The sequence below is a fragment of the Podarcis filfolensis genome (assembly GCF_964270895.1).
Source record: "Podarcis filfolensis genome assembly, chromosome: 7".
Classification (NCBI taxonomy): domain Eukaryota; kingdom Metazoa; phylum Chordata; class Lepidosauria; order Squamata; family Lacertidae; genus Podarcis; species Podarcis filfolensis.
In genome coordinates, this window is record NC_139603.1 from 45,839,229 (window position 1) to 45,856,282 (window position 17,054).

Here is a 17,054-nt window from a genome sequence, read left to right on the forward strand (position 1 = left end):
CAATTGGAAGCCGTGCCTTGGTTTTTGAACAGTTTCGGGAGTCAAACAGGCTCCCGGAATGGATTAAGTTCGAGAACCAAGGTACCACTGTACTTTGAGGGCTCTGTGAAAACTGCAACTATAAAGATTAAAAAATCTAAGAAGTTTATCCATAGCGTGTGCTGTACTTCAGGAATTTTCTTAAAGAAACCCAGCAAAATTGAAGAGGTGGCTTGTTTTTAGTGAAGGGATGTATGTGGGCAGAGTTTGCAGCCTGTATTTTCTGTTGAACTGATACTTGCTTCTTCTTGAAATGTGATCTATACAAAATGCCAGTTTGAGGCCTTTCCTGAAATGAACTGTGGTAGAGTCTTAAAATAAAGCATACTGCAGTAAATGTATCTGCAATATTAAAATATGTGCATTTGAAAGCATTGTGCCAAAGCATTGAATTCCATGAGAGAATATATAGCTACCATCTGTAGAAAAATCAATTAAATTGTTCTTTACAATCCATTATAGTGATCACAGCACTATCTTGTTCTTGTCATCTTTTATTGAAAGTTGCAATTCACACTGGAAGTTTAGTTCTGGCATCTTGTGTGCTCTGGAAAAATATGGCCTCTGTGTGTGCTGAGCTTATTTGCCTATGGGGAGAAAGGAAAACATGGGGCTCAATAATGGGAAACAGATATGTCTGCTGATTGGAGTTGCTGAGTTAGAAAGGGTGCCATCATCTGTGTCACTTGCATTCCTTATTCTTCAAACTTAATTGCTACTCTCCAGTTGGCAGTTGGAGTAAGAAATAGTCACTGAAGCACATCTCACACACACACACACACACACACACGTGTGTGTGTGTATATATGGAGTTCCTACAAAGCTCAACTGTGCTATTTTGTTTTTTCTCCTTCCTGAAGCAGTGGCGTAGCGTGGGGGGTGCAGGGGGGCCCGGCCGCACCGGGCGCAACATCTGGGGGTTAGGGCAAATCCACGGGTTAGGGGGCGCAAATTACTTGCCTTGCCCCGGGTGCTGACAACCCACGCTACGCCACTGTCCTGAAGTGTTTGAAGGACATTTGAGGGTCTGAACACACATGGTAAACGTACAGCTAGAACCCTTGCCCAGTCATTTATTGTAGAGCCGTATTTCTTGAGTTTTTAAGCATGCAATGTAGTCAGCCTGTAGTAGAACCATAATGTGAAATTCAGCTCTTGAGTATTAAAGCAGTAGGAGCTAACCAGAATTCTTAAAACAAATAAATTGAAATTGGGCAATGTTCCCATTGGAAAACACCTACAGACATTGCATTAGATCCAGATCAAGAAAATTGCTTTCAGTTTCCATTGCAGTAAGTGGAACTTACCGTATTGTCCTGAATATAAGTCTCATTTTTTTTCCAAATTCAGACCGGGAAAAGTTAAAGTGCTGCTTAAATTCACGACCTTACCAAAAATTGGCTTTTATGATATCGCTACTGAAACAGACATACGGTAAAACGGAATGGGTGTGAGTGCCTGTGGAATTTTAAGGGAGCAGCTTATATTTGGGTATTGTCTTTTTTTCTCTCCCCCCCCCCTTGAATTTTAAAGGTGCTGCTGATATTCAGGTGTGGCTTATATTTGGGTCAATATGGTACATCATGACTAATATTTCACATGGATTTTAGTAGGACCTAGGTGCAATGAAGCTCGTCTGGATGCAGCCCATTCAAATTACCGTCAAGATGAAATTGAAAGAACACTTTATATGCCTCCTGTTTAGCAAAAGACCTGATTTTCATATTTTTGCTTTTCCTAAGGTGGTGTTACTATTTTTGTGGCCTTATATGACTATGAAGCCAGAACTACAGATGACCTTTCATTCAAGAAGGGTGAACGGTTCCAGATAATCAATAACACGTAAGTATTTTCAGCTTCCTGTGGACCTGACTGCACATGTTAGGCGTGTGTAGCTGTCGGCTGACAGGATGGCTACTGACTGGGATAGCTCAGTTGATAGAGCATGAGACTCTTAATCTCGGGGTTGTTGTTTTGAGCCCCACATTGGGCAAAAGATTCCTGCATTGCAGGCGGTTAGACTAGATGACCCTTGAGGTCCTATGGATCTGTGGTCAATGGTAGGAGCCACTTTTATGCAGACCATGCATGCAGGAGGGGTTGGATGCAAAAGGAAACTGGATTGCACCCATTGTTCATTTTAGGGGTCAGGATTATCCCCAAAACAATACCATTATCTTCTTAGCTGCACCACCGTCAGAAGTGTGGAGAGTGGCAGCCTGGAAGAGGGCATTTTTCTGTGGCAGCCCCTAAATTGTGCAACTCCCTTCATTGCATAGTTTATGCCATTTGCAGAAGTGCTGCACTTCTTTACTCTGTGCCCTATAACAGTTAAGGTTTCTTATTTTGTGGGACCCAAGTCTTGCTGAATTCATATTGTTCTAATCCATTTGGAATAGTTTTATGTGTTTTATAATTGTAACAGTTGTATTTGTTTTTTATAATTGTATAATCTTATCTTTGTAACTCATCCTGTGACCTTACAGTGAAGAGTGGGTAAGAAATAAAAAAATTAAGGGCAGGTAGTAGATCTAATTATATACGCACGCACGCACACACTATCTATCTATCTATATCTATCTATCTATCTATCTATCTATCTATATCTAATATGCATATATCATGAAAGTTTTTGCCAAATTGGAACTTGCTTCCAAGTCTTCTGAGATTCCAAGTCTCCTCTAATAATGAAACTGCTTTTTGACATTCAGAAGATGATCATATTTTATTCCCTAATTGAAGAGTTATTTTTAAAAGTCACTTTCCATTATTTTCCAGAGTTGAGAGGACATTCTGTCTCCTCCAGGGCTTCCTAACCTTGGGAAACCAGAGCCTTTCAGGATCCATTTTCTAGATCCATCCTTTCCAATTATTGCTCAAAGGTTTACTAGAGGCAAGGTGGAAATTGACCTTTCTACTGCATACAATTGCCCCTAAACAGGGGAAAATTTACTTGTTTCTAGTGCAACCTAGTTGAGATTCCATTTTCCTAAATTTCAATAAGGCCATATTAGCTAAGCTAGGACTGAAGATCAGTTTATGTATTCATGTCATTTCACTTTGCAAAGTGACTTACTGTTCGTGTATATTCAGTGTAATACCTTTTTTTCCCCAGGGAAGGAGACTGGTGGGAAGCACGATCAATTGCAACAGGAAAGAGTGGCTACATTCCTAGCAATTACGTAGCTCCTGCAGACTCCATTCAAGCAGAAGAGTAAGGCATTGTTGTGTCCTTGGTCAGTCATTTCACCCATAACCTTTCAACAGAATTATAGGCAGAAGACTTATAGGCAGACGAAAGATTTCCCCATTCCAAGTGCCTTGAGGGACTAAATGAAACCAATCTCTTAATAAACATTGTTTATATTTTAGCTTATATTTACATAACATACACCAGAGTTTTGGGAACAGTATTTGCATGTGTAGATGCTGATGCAATTATTGGCCCATCACAGCCTGCAGATATTGGGTAAGGGAGAAGCTAAATTATTAATAGATACCATTTACAACAGCTTTGGGGCCAGATTCAACTACTCTCTCTCATGCTCACCCACTAGCCATGAGATGGCTCCAAGGTTTTGATTATTTGCGATTTTCATATGAACATGCAACCCTTGGAACTGAAGCCCCACATAATATGAAGGATTATTGCACATGCTTAATCTAATGCTGATAGAAGAATGCTCTACAATGCTTGTGTTGTTTAACAGATTTTTATATTTACCAATATTTTTTACATTCTATCCTAGTTACTAAGGGCAACAGGGTCATGGAACACAGCTAGATGGCTAAACTTCCATTGGGAAAGTGCTGGAGTACTACTTGTAGATTATGAAAGTAACCTTCCATTAACTTGCTGTGGGTGGAATTGAATAATAGTGGTTGATGACTCATGCATTAGCAAGTCCTTTGACATAGATACTCCAAGAATTTATTTATCATGCAGTGTTTGTTGCTATGAACCATACTTTGTTATCTAAATCTTGGGTGAAAGCAGTTCTTTCTCTCTCTGTGTTGCTGCATTTTTAAGTGCTTTTTAAAAAAGGCTTTGCGTACTAGACAACCAGTTTTTGTCTTGCCACCAATCCACTCTCTTAAGTCCTCTGGCATGCATAGTGATCTTAGGAATAGGTGAAATTGCATCTTATGATGGCGCTGAAGTTATCCTCACCCAGGTTTTGATGCAAACTTAAGGAACTTGTTAAACACCACATCAGCTGAGGACTCCCAAATTCTTATCTGGCTCAGGTCACGATCAAATTTGGAGAAGAATTAATGGCTTCCCCCTTAACGCAATTCCATTTACCATTTGCAAGGAGGCAGCAGGAGCACTGAGCATTCATAGGGCAAGGGAGAAAATTAAGCAGAAAGGCTTTGTTCCTTCTCTCCTTCTGTTTTCCTGACATGACAGTAAGCCTGGGGAAATATGAGACAGGTAAAGTCTCCTGTGGGGCACTACAGTTACAGCAACCTTTGGGAGAACTAAATTGCACATGACCACTCTGCCTTTGTACCCAGCGCATTGTTAATGAAAGAAGGAGAAAAGAGATACCCCCCTCTTCTTCTCCCTCTCTACAACTTCCACTGCTGCTACCAGATTTCTGGGTAAATGTAGGGAAGAGGGGAAAGAGGAGTTGTGCTGAGTATGGTGGACTGATAGGACCATCAAAGGCTGGCACTAATTTTTTTATTGGACGTTTGGTTTGACTTGGAAAAATATTTTCAGTTTTTTTGGGTTTTTTCCCCCCAGGAGAACTTGGATAATATCTAAATTAATCTGGAGACAATTTTAGAAAGCTTTCCCATCTACAGTCTTATCTCATTCCCACCTGGGTTATGGGGAAAGCTAGAACTAGCAGAATACTCCTTTTGCATACCTCGGTATGAATGAGCACCCGGCCTGTGGAACACCCTCCCTTCAGATGTGAAGGAAATAAGCAACTATCTTCTCTTTAAAAGACATCTGAAGGCAGCCCTGTTTAGGGAAGTTTTTAATATGTAATGCTGTATTGTTTTTAACACTCGATTGGAAGCCGCCCAGAGTGGCTGGTGAAACTCAGCCAGATGGGCGGGGTATAAATAAATTATTATTATTATTATTATTATTATTATTATTATTATTATTATTATGAGAAGGAACCATGTCTATAGTTTATTTTTTAATCTATAAATATTCAGTTGCATAAGTTTAATTTTGTTGCTTGCTTAATGTTTGTTTCTATGCTAGGCAGGAGTCTTTAAGATATGATAGGATACAAAATGATATGTCACACATAACATAATGTGTTTTCAAAATTAATAAATAGTTATAAATATTGCCTCGCTTTAAAATACTGTTTGATATGCTTGACATTTAAAAAATACCACAAAACTACAATGAAGCAATGAATTTTAAATGAAAAAATGTAGGGGAAGAACAAAATTACATTGAAGCTACAATCCAAAGACTGCCTCAGCAAAACCAGGGATTGCATTAGACCAGTGGAATTTTTAACTATTTTAATTGAGCAGTTAACCCCCCCCCCCATGTCATTCCACAACTGTGGGCCACAAAAGAGTTTGCCATGGGGTATGAGAGAGTGGCTAGAGTTCAAGAATAAGAATAAAGACTTACACTATTATTGGGCCTTTGGGACAATTTCCATGGTTGTTAAACCATAGTCCATAAAGAAGGAAACCATACTTCCTGTTCAAATAGAAAATATTGCAGGTTTATAGTAGGATCAGTGTGGAAAGCCATATTCTTATCACTTGAGATGCAATTGACTTTTTTTGTAAAATGGTTTCTGTATACTGCAATATTATCCAGACTGTTGCAAGAGAATCCTTATTTGACCATATATTTTTTCCTTTGAATTATCTAGATGGTATTTTGGTAAGATGGGCAGGAAAGATGCAGAGAGATTACTTTTAAATCCTGGGAACCAACGTGGTATTTTCTTAGTCCGTGAGAGTGAAACCACAAAAGGTATATCATTAATTTTGTTATTTCATAGGGCAAACAACTATTGTTTATAAATATATTGACAAAAGCAAAACTTTACTTTACCTTTTTTTTCAAGGTGCTTATTCCCTTTCTATACGTGACTGGGATGAGGTTAGAGGTGACAATGTGAAACACTACAAAATTAGAAAACTTGATAATGGTGGATATTACATAACAACTAGAGCACAATTTGAATCTTTGCAAAAGCTCGTCAAGCACTATACAGGTAAGTCTTAAATCCTCCAGCTTCGTATATACCTGCAGAAATGAAAATATATAGAATCAGATCTTAATATTCTTAAAAGATGTATATAGAGCACTTTTGGTCTAATGAGAAAATTTATGGAAATGACTTTTTGTTGTTGAAAAATGTGACTATCTGGGATATTTTTCTTCTTCTAATTACCAGATCATGCTGATGGCCTGTGTCATAAATTAACAACTGTGTGCCCAACTGTGAAACCTCAGACACAAGGTTTAGCAAAAGATGCCTGGGAAATTCCTAGAGAGTCTTTGCGGCTAGAGGTTAAGCTGGGTCAAGGATGCTTTGGCGAAGTATGGATGGGTAAGCATTGCACAGGGAAGGGTCATAGTTAAGTGGTGCAGCATAGACTCTACATGCAGAAGAAACCAGGTTCAGTCTGGCTCCTCCCATTTGCAAAGGATCCCTGGAAGGAGGGCTAAGAAGACTTCTGCCTTAAGGCCCTAGAGAGCAACTGCCAATCAATGTAGACAACCCTGGACAAGGTGGACCATTGATCTGATTCAGATTAACGCTGCTCATCAGTTCATGAAGCATGAATAAAGGGATTTTAATATGATTCTGAATATAGTTTTCAAAGTAAAAAAAGAGAAAGCAGTTATAGGTAACTGATTAGTGTAATGCCATTTATTTATTAGATTCTGAAAATCTCTCTCTGCTGTAACTGACAGTATAATGCACTGCTTCCATAGGAACATGGAATGGAACTACAAAAGTAGCAATCAAAACACTAAAACCTGGTACAATGATGCCAGAAGCTTTTCTACAAGAAGCTCAAATAATGAAGAAATTAAGGCATGATAAACTTGTTCCACTTTATGCTGTTGTTTCTGAGGAGCCAATCTACATAGTCACTGAATTCATGACAAAAGGTACTTGTTTCTTCTTACATGGATACAAAAGAGATTGAAATGGAAATATTTTGTAAATTCTGTTGTTTGGTTTGCTGGGTCTCCCTTGTAAATAATCTGCTGGTCTTTAAAAGACTGACATATTCTCTTTTTTCTTTCTTACATTGTCACAGTTTTAACTGCTTAACTGTTTGGTTTTCTATTAGGGAAAATTTCCGGGAACCTATATATAAATGGCATCAGTATTTTGCTTCAGTCCTATTGCTACATAAAATAAAGATTCATTTAAAACTATTTCAGATAAGACTTTCTAAAACAGGGTCTGCTTTGTATGTAATGCTAAACAATAGTTCAGTGTTACATGCACAAGTCTCAGGTTCACGCATCCCCCGTCCTTTCTTATCTGGTTGTGACCACCATGAGGCAATTGGAAGCATTTGCTTCCATTTTCAACTAACCACTGTTTGTCATTATGTCTTAAGTCTTAATACTTCCAATATCCCCCTTGTAGCTATGCGGAAGGAAAAGTGAGGGAGAAGAGACAAGTACAAAGCTCATGAACATAACATTAAACTGTGGTTTAGTGCTTTGTGCAAACTCAGCCTATATGTCAGATACAGTCTGACTTCATAGAGTCTTTTGCATCTGAAACTAAAGGATAGTTCTTGTACTGCAGACATGGGGAGGGACATGCTGATCTGTTTCCAATTTAGCACTTGGTGCATCAGCTGAAATGAGGCCAAGACACAGGCTGCTGTGCTCCCTCCCCTTCGGTCTCCTCCACGTGGCCCAGAAGAGGATTTTGGCAACATTTAGTTGACATCTTTCCGCAGGGCTTGCAAGACAGAGCTGTTCCACCAGGCCTTTGGCCAAGACACAGTCTGGCATCCTCCTTTGGTGATCCTTGTAGAACTCTGGCCCAGTGGTTGCTATTAATTTGATTTTGAATTGATTTTAGAATATTGATTTTAGAATGCTGTGTTACTTTTATTATTGTTAGCCGCTCTGAGCCTGGCTTTGGCTGGGGAGGGCGGGATATAAATAAAATATTATTATTATTATTATTATTATTATTATTATTATTATTATTATTATTTATTTTCACAGAATCCCAGCTTGTTGTTGCATATGAACTAGTTTAAAAAGCTAGTTTCATAATGCAGAGTTTAAAGTTTTAAAAAGTTATAAACCACAATCTTTGATTTTTAAACAACAATATGCTAGTGGCGTGGGAGAAAAATATTGGGCGCATGAATCTCATTCCAGCATCTCCATGCAGTGCTCAACCATGACTTAACTTAGTGCTGTGTGCGAACATAACAATTGTCAATTAATGTTGCCTTCTGTGTGTGAATGCACATGAGTGGGTGAAAACCTATGCACTCAGGTGCATAGCAGTAGTAGATGAAATTTTAACTGGCTTCAGTTCCATTATTTTCCTAGCTGCTTGCTGTAAATGTAGAAACTGCTGTTGTACAGATTCTGGTTATCCAGTCTCTTTGCAAGAGGGAGAGCTCTACTTGAATGCTGCCTGTGACTAATAGATAAATCAATACTACATTTGCATCCATTTCCACAGGTCACTTGTTTGTTTGTGTATATGTGATGTAAAATTGGTGCCTCACAAAGTTATGGAGGTGGTTTCTTTTTGGGGAGTCTCATGGTCAACCAACTCATCCAGATAAACCCAAGGCATTAGCAGCAGTAGCAGCACTGCAGTCCCTTCTATCTATTTCCTTCGTTTTGATTCTGTCAGTGTTAGGTTTGTGCAATATGTTTGAGACAACCCTATTTTCAACTGAGTCCCTTGCAAAATTATGTGAAATCATTGTGTTTTGGACACTACTGTGTTTTGCAAAGAATATTATCTATGCTAACAGATTCCATAGCTGAGAAAACAGCCTAGAACTATTCCCTGTAAATTACTTTAATAATGTCTCGTATAAGTTTCCAGCTGCACCTAAATAAATGCACTAATGTCTTTCTGCAGGTAGCTTGCTAGACTTTCTTAAGGAAGGAGAAGGAAAATACTTAAAGCTTCCGCAGTTGGTGGATATGGCTGCTCAGGTACTTGTTTAAATCAAGAGAGGTCATTTTGCTAGATTATTATCTTGTTACAACATGGTAGTATTGGGTAACATGTAGAAAAGGTTGAACACAACAGTCTACTTTAACTAGTGTATAGCTTTTTTCATTTTATGAAGAACTTTTAATTCTGTTTGCAAAATAATAATTACTACAAGCTTGAATAGAATATATGCATTGTTAAGTCTAAAAATCTTAAATCTAAAAATGGTAAAGATCTAGTATCAGTATTATGTTTGTAAAATGTAACTTAGGCAGCTAAACAAGAGCAAACATGTTTATTAGTTTATGTTAAGTATTTGGGAGACTATGAACTGTTTTGTTAATATACAGTTTTTTAAAGATTGCAGATGGCATGGCCTACATTGAAAGAATGAACTACATTCATAGAGACCTTCGGGCAGCTAACATCCTTGTAGGAGACAACCTGGTGTGCAAGATTGCAGACTTTGGCTTAGCAAGGTTAATAGAGGACAATGAGTACACTGCCAGACAAGGTATATCTGTTATTTTGTTATATTTCTTGTTAACCAACAGAATTAATTAAAATCTAGAACCACATCTGGGTTCATGATCAGCAGGGCCTAAGCATAACTGTTTTGGGCCCAATACACACTTACAACATGGGCTTCTCTCACACACATATTACAGTTGCATTCCATCCTTGCAGTCTCATGAACCATGAAAGAAAAATTTCTGTTTCGATTCTGAAATTGCATTTTCTATATTTCTGAAACTACACCATGTCCTACACTGGGGCTTTTCTATAAAACCTGAACCCTATCATTGCTATATTTATCTAACATTAGATCTAGGTTGAAGTTCAGAAATGTTATTATTTTGCAATTTGGGGGGTTGGTCCTAACAAAGGTGTTACCCCATCAGTGTTTGATCCCCATGAACCTATGGGGCTGCAAACATTTTATAAGGTTATTTAAATGTTTATACTGCTGGCCTTTTTCATTGTAAAATTATGAATTCTCACCCCAGAGTCAATCTTGCAAGTTCACACCAAAACTACTTTTTATACTTCTATCCACTTTTAGGGGCCAAATTCCCAATTAAGTGGACAGCACCTGAGGCTGCATTATATGGTCGGTTTACAATTAAATCTGATGTCTGGTCATTTGGAATTTTGTTGACAGAGCTTGTAACAAAGGGTCGTGTGCCATATCCAGGTAAAAAAAAAAGGAATAAGAATATTGTTGTTTGCTTATATGGTATCTTGAATGTGTGAGCCAACTCACTGTTCTATTTCTTGCTGTGTGTTTTTTGCTTAAAAATTCATGCAGTGCAAGATAGCCTGTTTTATTCACTAGTATTCAAAACTGGTTTGTCTCCAGCATTGTTTTCACATGTGAACAAGAGTTCACCACTAAACTAAAAGTACTGAAGATTAATTTGTTAGTTTAGTTAGGTGGTTCTGCTTTATGAAAGGACTGGAGCCTATATATTATACTATTATTGATTTTGGTCACCTCAGAAAATCAATTCTCTAGGCAGTGTACATACCAATATGTGAAACAAGATCACACCACCACAATATTACAATAAATTCAATGCTAAAAGCTGTCCTAGCATGAAATAAAACAAATGTCCATCACAGTAAACAGAACATTTCACAAATAAAAGAGCTAAAACCAACCTATCAGCAAAGACTAATATGAAAATGATATCAATAGGCCTGGGTGTATATAAAAGTTGTTGCAAAGAGAGAGAAGATGAAGGAGCCTCAGGTTGCTGGGGAAGTACCTGGGTGAGGAGAGCCGTGGGAAGGTGGAGACCCTCAGTCCTCGCAACTGCCTCATTGGGGCAAGACCTACCAGGGAAAGTTGCTCTGATCACTTGGCCTGAGCTGTTCTGGTTTCTTTGGAGTTAACTTCATTTACACTGGTTGTTTTGTTGCTGACCTGCCCCTGACTCCAGCTCCTGACATTAACTATAGACAAAACTGCAAACTGTAGTTAACAAGACAGTGTCTATTCATTTCAGATCATGGTTTGTCACCCCCAAACAAACCAAGACTTATGACTGACTTCAGGTTTGAAAACTCAGACAATCATAGCTTAGCAACACAAACCATGGGTTTGCAATACATCTGAACAAAGCCAATATCTTGTTTCAGATACATCCGTTATTCATAGATTCTCAAAAGGCCAGAAAATCACTGGCCATTCCTTAAAAGCTCTCCCATGTTCTTGACTATAAACTTCAATCTATATTGTATAATTTTAGGCATGGTAAACCGGGAAGTTTTGGAACAAGTGGAACGTGGCTATAGAATGCCTTGTCCTCAAGGATGCCCAGAATCTCTCCATGAGTTAATGAAACTGTGTTGGAAGAAAGATCCTGATGAAAGACCAACATTTGAGTATATTCAATCTTTCTTAGAAGACTATTTTACTGCAACAGAACCACAGTACCAGCCTGGAGATAATCTATAAGTCTTTGGCCTACATTCATTGCACAAATCTGCCAAATATAAAATACTTCCAAAAAAAAAAAAAAAATCCTTGCCGATTGGAAGGACTTAGAGGAAAGCAAATTGCCATTTGCATGCTCTTGATGGCTAGCAAACTGGAATTCCATAATACAATTGCACAAAACCACTTTTTAAAGTGTTATACCCAAATGTACCAATGATGTGATATTTTCCTTCCTTATTCTGTCAGGGTCCAGAAGAAGCATACCTTAAAATTGGTGGTAAAATGAGCGTTACCATTACAGTTTATAAGAGTGGCACAGCTAATCTGTTTCTTTTTCTCTTGTCTTATCTGTACTGCAAAGGGAACACCAGCAATTAGATAAACTTCTGAATGGAAATGTTCTGAGAATAAGAAAGGAGGTGTACGGGACCAAACAATTCAGTTCCAATTTTATAAAATGCCCTGTGTCAAAAACTGAGATAGCACTACAGTTGTGATCTTGAGACCCGACCCATTTTACATTGATTTAATTAGGATAGGAAAGTATTCTTTTTAAAACCAGACAATTTGTGATAAACTTGATTAAATTGTAGACCTCAGTAGTGGAAGTGAAGAGCATTAATGCACTGTAGAGATACTTTTATGTTAATGTAACTGGAAATTAGTATATGCAAGTTGATCTCCCCCACCCCACCCCCGTTCCTGCTATACTTTAATTATAAATGATAAAGGTAACCACAAGTTGAATTAATGCAATCAGGGGGAAAGAGAAAGTCTCATCATTCTTTCAAGAGGCAGCTTTTCAGAGAGAAATGCCCTGTGAAACATGCCTCAATCTTGTGAGCTTCTTTCAGGAGAGAGAAAAAGAGAGGGAGGGAGAGGTGGTCAGTAGCTACAAATGATTCCTATAAAACATTGCTAGTTCAGGGATTCACAAAATTGCACTTCTGCTTTTCTTAAGAAGATACTCTTATGTATCATTTACAAAGTATTTATGGGGGAAAGTGTGAAAAGTTGAGGAGCCCAATATATTTAGTATTAGATTATTGACAGCAAATTATTGATGGTTAGTTGGCCCAGCTGTTGCATACTATATTCAAGCTCCAAGCCAACAGAGCATGCATACAGAGCAGGGTTTGCACATGGACGGGCTGTTTAGAAAAGCCAGACACCCACCAATAAGTGGCTGTGTGTGGAAGGGGGAGTGGTTGGTAGGATTTACCATACCCGCCCCCTGGGCTTTGCATATTCACCCCACTAGATTCAGCTAGTGGCAAGCATGGAGAAGCCTTCTTCCAACTGCATATTGTCCTTAGTTATATTTGGAAGTAACAGTAGTTAACATAACCTCTGACATATCAAGCAATAATGTGCCGTTGGCATTGTTAGAATTTGCCAATTTTACTTTAAAAAAAATTCTGCACAACAAACTTTTTCTGTGAAAATTATAATCAACATCATTGTCATATCAGACAAATCGTATGGATTTAGTTCTTAATGGTTACATTTGTTGCATTGGGAGTTTTGAATTATGCTCCTACAATATTTTTTGTAAAACGGTGCAATTATGTTGCATTTTCCCTTATCATTTATGCATCCCTAACTATGAAATTTTCTAAGGGTTTTAAGTAGAAAATAAATTATGGGATTGTGATTTTTCCTGTATGTTAGAATGGGTAATGCAGTTACATTTATGTAATAATGCAACACATCAGTAAATTATTCTGATATTGATTGGATGTTAATTAACAAATGGAACAATTCATTGTAACAACATTTGTATAGTGAGGAAATAAAAAAACACAACTTTATGAGCCAGTTCATGAAAAACGATTATGTATTTTAAAAAGAATGCCCTCAGTATCTACAACTTTCTTTGTGATAAGTCTTTTACCTCAAATCTTTGATGTAATTAAGCTGTTTTGGCAAATAAGAACTTGACACTGACATACTTTTTTATTAAAAGTAATACAGTACACTACAAAAATTAATTATTTTTATAAAGTATGTTTTTAATTTTGTTGAACAGGATTGATTTTAAATTAAATTCACCCAAATTATAGCAGCTTATCTTTTTTTAAAAAAGAAGAGAAAAATCCTGATAGGTTCCTGGGCTGCTTTCTTAAGCCAGTATGACATAGGGGTTAGAGTGCCAAGGAGAGGAGGGTGCAAATCCCCACTTGGGATTCATGCTCACTGGGGGTCCTTAGGCCATGCACTGCCTCTCAGCCTAACCTACCTCACAGGGTTGTTGTTGGGATGGGGGAGAGCTATGTGTGCCACCTTGGGCTGAAAAGGGCAACCTAGAAATGCAATAAATAAATAAATAATTTGAACATCACTTTAGAACTCTAGAGGGTTATAAGAATCACTATTCTGTTGGTGTTTCATTTTGCATTCTTCTAAACTTTTTTTTTCAGCAGTCCATATAGACTATATCTTGCAGATGTCAGGGCTTACTTCATTTCTCCCCCCTAGAATATTAATTACTTTTCATGAATTATTTCGTCGGTCCTGTTTCCGTATCAGTGAGCAAGTGAACCCTTCTAAGATACGCTCTGAACTGTTTCCCCTTACCAATTAACGGTAAGAAAACACTAACGACTACTTTGCTCCATGTGGATGAGGCGTCTTGTGATATTATGAATGTTTTGTTATTAATTTGTATACTTCGCATCGGTTCTTGGGCTACAGTCCCAGGACTGCAGCAGTATTTGTGGATCTTCCCTGCTCCAGTACTTTGCCAAATAGATCAGAGACTGAACTGTACCATGAATTGAATAGTATCACTGCTATGTGTGTGTGTGGATCTCAGGATTCTCTCCCCTCCACTTCCTTCCACATGTGTGAGCTGCATTGGTAGATGTTGGGGAGTTTGCACCCCACAGCAGCCTCTTGCATGAGTGGTGTGTGTGTGTGTGTGTGTGTGTGTGTGTGTGTGTGGTTGTGGTTTGCTCCTCAGTGGACTGGGAGTGGTAAACATAATTAACTAAGAAAATTATGCAGAAACACAGCTGAAAAGAATGGATGCCACCATTTCCTTGTGTTGCTCCTGTTCATTTCAAAGGGATCCGTGCTGGGAAAGTTCCCAACAGATTGTGCTGTTGGTTTTAATTTCTCAGACACTACTTCCATGCCATCTCAGTTCGTTTTTAATGCAAACGACACAAAAGCTTAGTTTTGTGCATTGTTTCCCATGTCTTCTTCCACAACCTCATTCTTCATTCAATATTGTACAGCCAATCCCACATCTCCAGTGTACAGAAGTGCCACTGTATTTTATGACTGTAGAAATCCTAGTATACTGTTTTCTAAACAAAACAAAATGACGATGCAAACTTTTTACATGTTTTCAACTACTACATTTATTGTATTTTCAGCACTTGCGCTACTGTAATCAATCATTTAAGAATGATTTTGATATTTTAATGGAAACAGTTATGTAACATTTCTGATCAAAACTGTATTGCAAACCTTGCCCATCTGTTTTGTTGAAGCTACATTGTGTGGTAACTTTTCATTTTTAAATTTTGGTTTGGTTTTCCTATCATGCTGTGTACACAAGCTTAAATATTTTTAATATTTTATTACTTTTGCATAATTAAACTTCCTAAAGTATAATCATTGTGTAGTGGATACTGTTTACAAAAACAAACAAACCATGGTTTAACATCTGTGGAAATCTAAGCATAACTCATTATTCCTCTATTCAGCAGTGGTGCTTATTTATATTACAGTCTATTTGTTAAATGTCATATTTTGCTAGATGTATGTCAATTCGTAACCACAGCCCTTTCCTCAAAAATGTCTGATATGAAAGTTCAAAAAATAATAGCTGTGACATTGGCAATTTGTATTTTCAGACAGTATCCAGGGCACTCTTCCCCATACAAGTTTCCTGGATTAAATCAACTTTTACCCAGACTTATGGAAAGTGGCCACTTATTTGCCTCTGAATCTTATTGAAGTAGGCTATAGCATTATGGTAATTTGTAGTAGCACTTCATATTCCTATGAAATTATATCAAAACATCTTGCATATATATCCTATTAGATGAGGTAGTGAACCCTGATCCAAAACGTCCCCACTTAACAACTCCCTACTCTTTTGGAAGATGCTCATTCCTGAAACTTGCTACTTCCACTGATAACTCCCAAACATCTCTTACCGCTGGTTTTGCTGCCTCCTAGGCCAGCTGTTGCTTTTGTTCTAGGCCAGTCATTTATCTGTGATGAAGAGCAAGTGAAATACTGTCAAGGATAAAACAGCCTTAGAAAAAATTAGTTTCCTTGCGGAGAACAAACAGGCGTGGGAAAATCTCAGGATAACGGTGCTACAACCAGTTACTAGAAATTGGAGAGAGATGCAGGGATGATCTTTCTCTACTCTCACCCCTTAATTTCAGAAGTACAGTAGGCAAACTCCCACACAGCTCAAGGGAAAGAGACACAGCTTTGCTTCCTGCTAATCAAGCAGCACTATGTGCAGTTTCAGCAGAGACCAATATCCACGGGGTTGTTCCTATGTCTTATTTATACCATCTATTTGCTGTCTCTCTTTCTCTCTGTCCGCGTGTGTGAGAGAGAGGGAGATAGCAAGTGTATGAAATCAGCTTAAGGCCTATTTTGAGTGTGAAAATGCACACAGCCTTTCACATCAGTAACGAACGACATACATTAATTACAAGGTGTGATATTATCAGTTCCTATTTCTCTGATTTTAAATATGTTTTGTGACCTGATTCTACTGTGCTTTTATGAGCAATTTATGTATTTTCCTCCATTAGTCCATATTCTACCCATCAGCCTCTTCTGACTTGCCAATTATGTCTCCTTACTGATTTGTTTGCCTATCCCGATAATCGACATAAGGTATTTTAAATTTGTTTTTTGTCTACATAGGAATACCAGATAATCGCAAAGGCCCAACTGATGCACTGGTTAGCCTTTCAGATGCTCTTTCAACATAACTAGTTGTGGGATTTTTCCAGGATGTGTTCTAACTGGGGTTGACTTAACAGTCTGTCATTTTAATTGTTGCCTCACCTGCTCTTGCACCTGTAGCAGGAGCTTGGGGTGCAAGAATTAGCAAGTGACGTTTTCATTGGTATAGAGAGAAACATGATCACCTGCTAATTGGTGCAGATCAAAGGGGTTGTTCAGGCTCAGTTAAAGGTTCCAGTTCAAAAAGCAACAAATGGTACAGTAGCTCTCTGGATTAGCCTGTTTTAGATATTTTGGGCCTGGCCTGTTTGTTTTAGATATTAAAGCATTAACATTCCCTTTGATTTAAAGCCTGTTTTGTTAGGGTGATCATTAACAGCCATGCATCTGGACCATCACCTGCTTGGCACACATTTAACATTAGGTCCACGCTGGAAAAAGCGTCAGCTGCTAAATCTTCA

General features: G+C 38.0%; 1 protein-coding gene across 2 annotated transcripts in view; it reads left to right on the forward strand.

Moving 5' to 3' along the window:
* The window catches only part of YES1 (YES proto-oncogene 1, Src family tyrosine kinase), a 30,264-nt gene extending 14,994 nt beyond the window's left edge, over positions 1–15,270 (forward strand). For both annotated transcript variants that reach the window (XM_083622608.1, XM_083622607.1), the window contains 10 exons: positions 1,782–1,881; positions 3,155–3,253; positions 5,904–6,007; positions 6,102–6,251; positions 6,435–6,590; positions 6,980–7,159; positions 9,129–9,205; positions 9,567–9,720; positions 10,270–10,401; positions 11,459–15,270. In XM_083622608.1, the coding sequence (XP_083478734.1) occupies positions 1,782–1,881; positions 3,155–3,253; positions 5,904–6,007; positions 6,102–6,251; positions 6,435–6,590; positions 6,980–7,159; positions 9,129–9,205; positions 9,567–9,720; positions 10,270–10,401; positions 11,459–11,667 (1,361 nt within the window). In that variant the 3' untranslated portion in view covers positions 11,668–15,270. The remainder of the gene's footprint in view (positions 1–1,781; positions 1,882–3,154; positions 3,254–5,903; positions 6,008–6,101; positions 6,252–6,434; positions 6,591–6,979; positions 7,160–9,128; positions 9,206–9,566; positions 9,721–10,269; positions 10,402–11,458) is intronic.
* Positions 15,271–17,054: the final 1,784 nt, after the last annotated feature.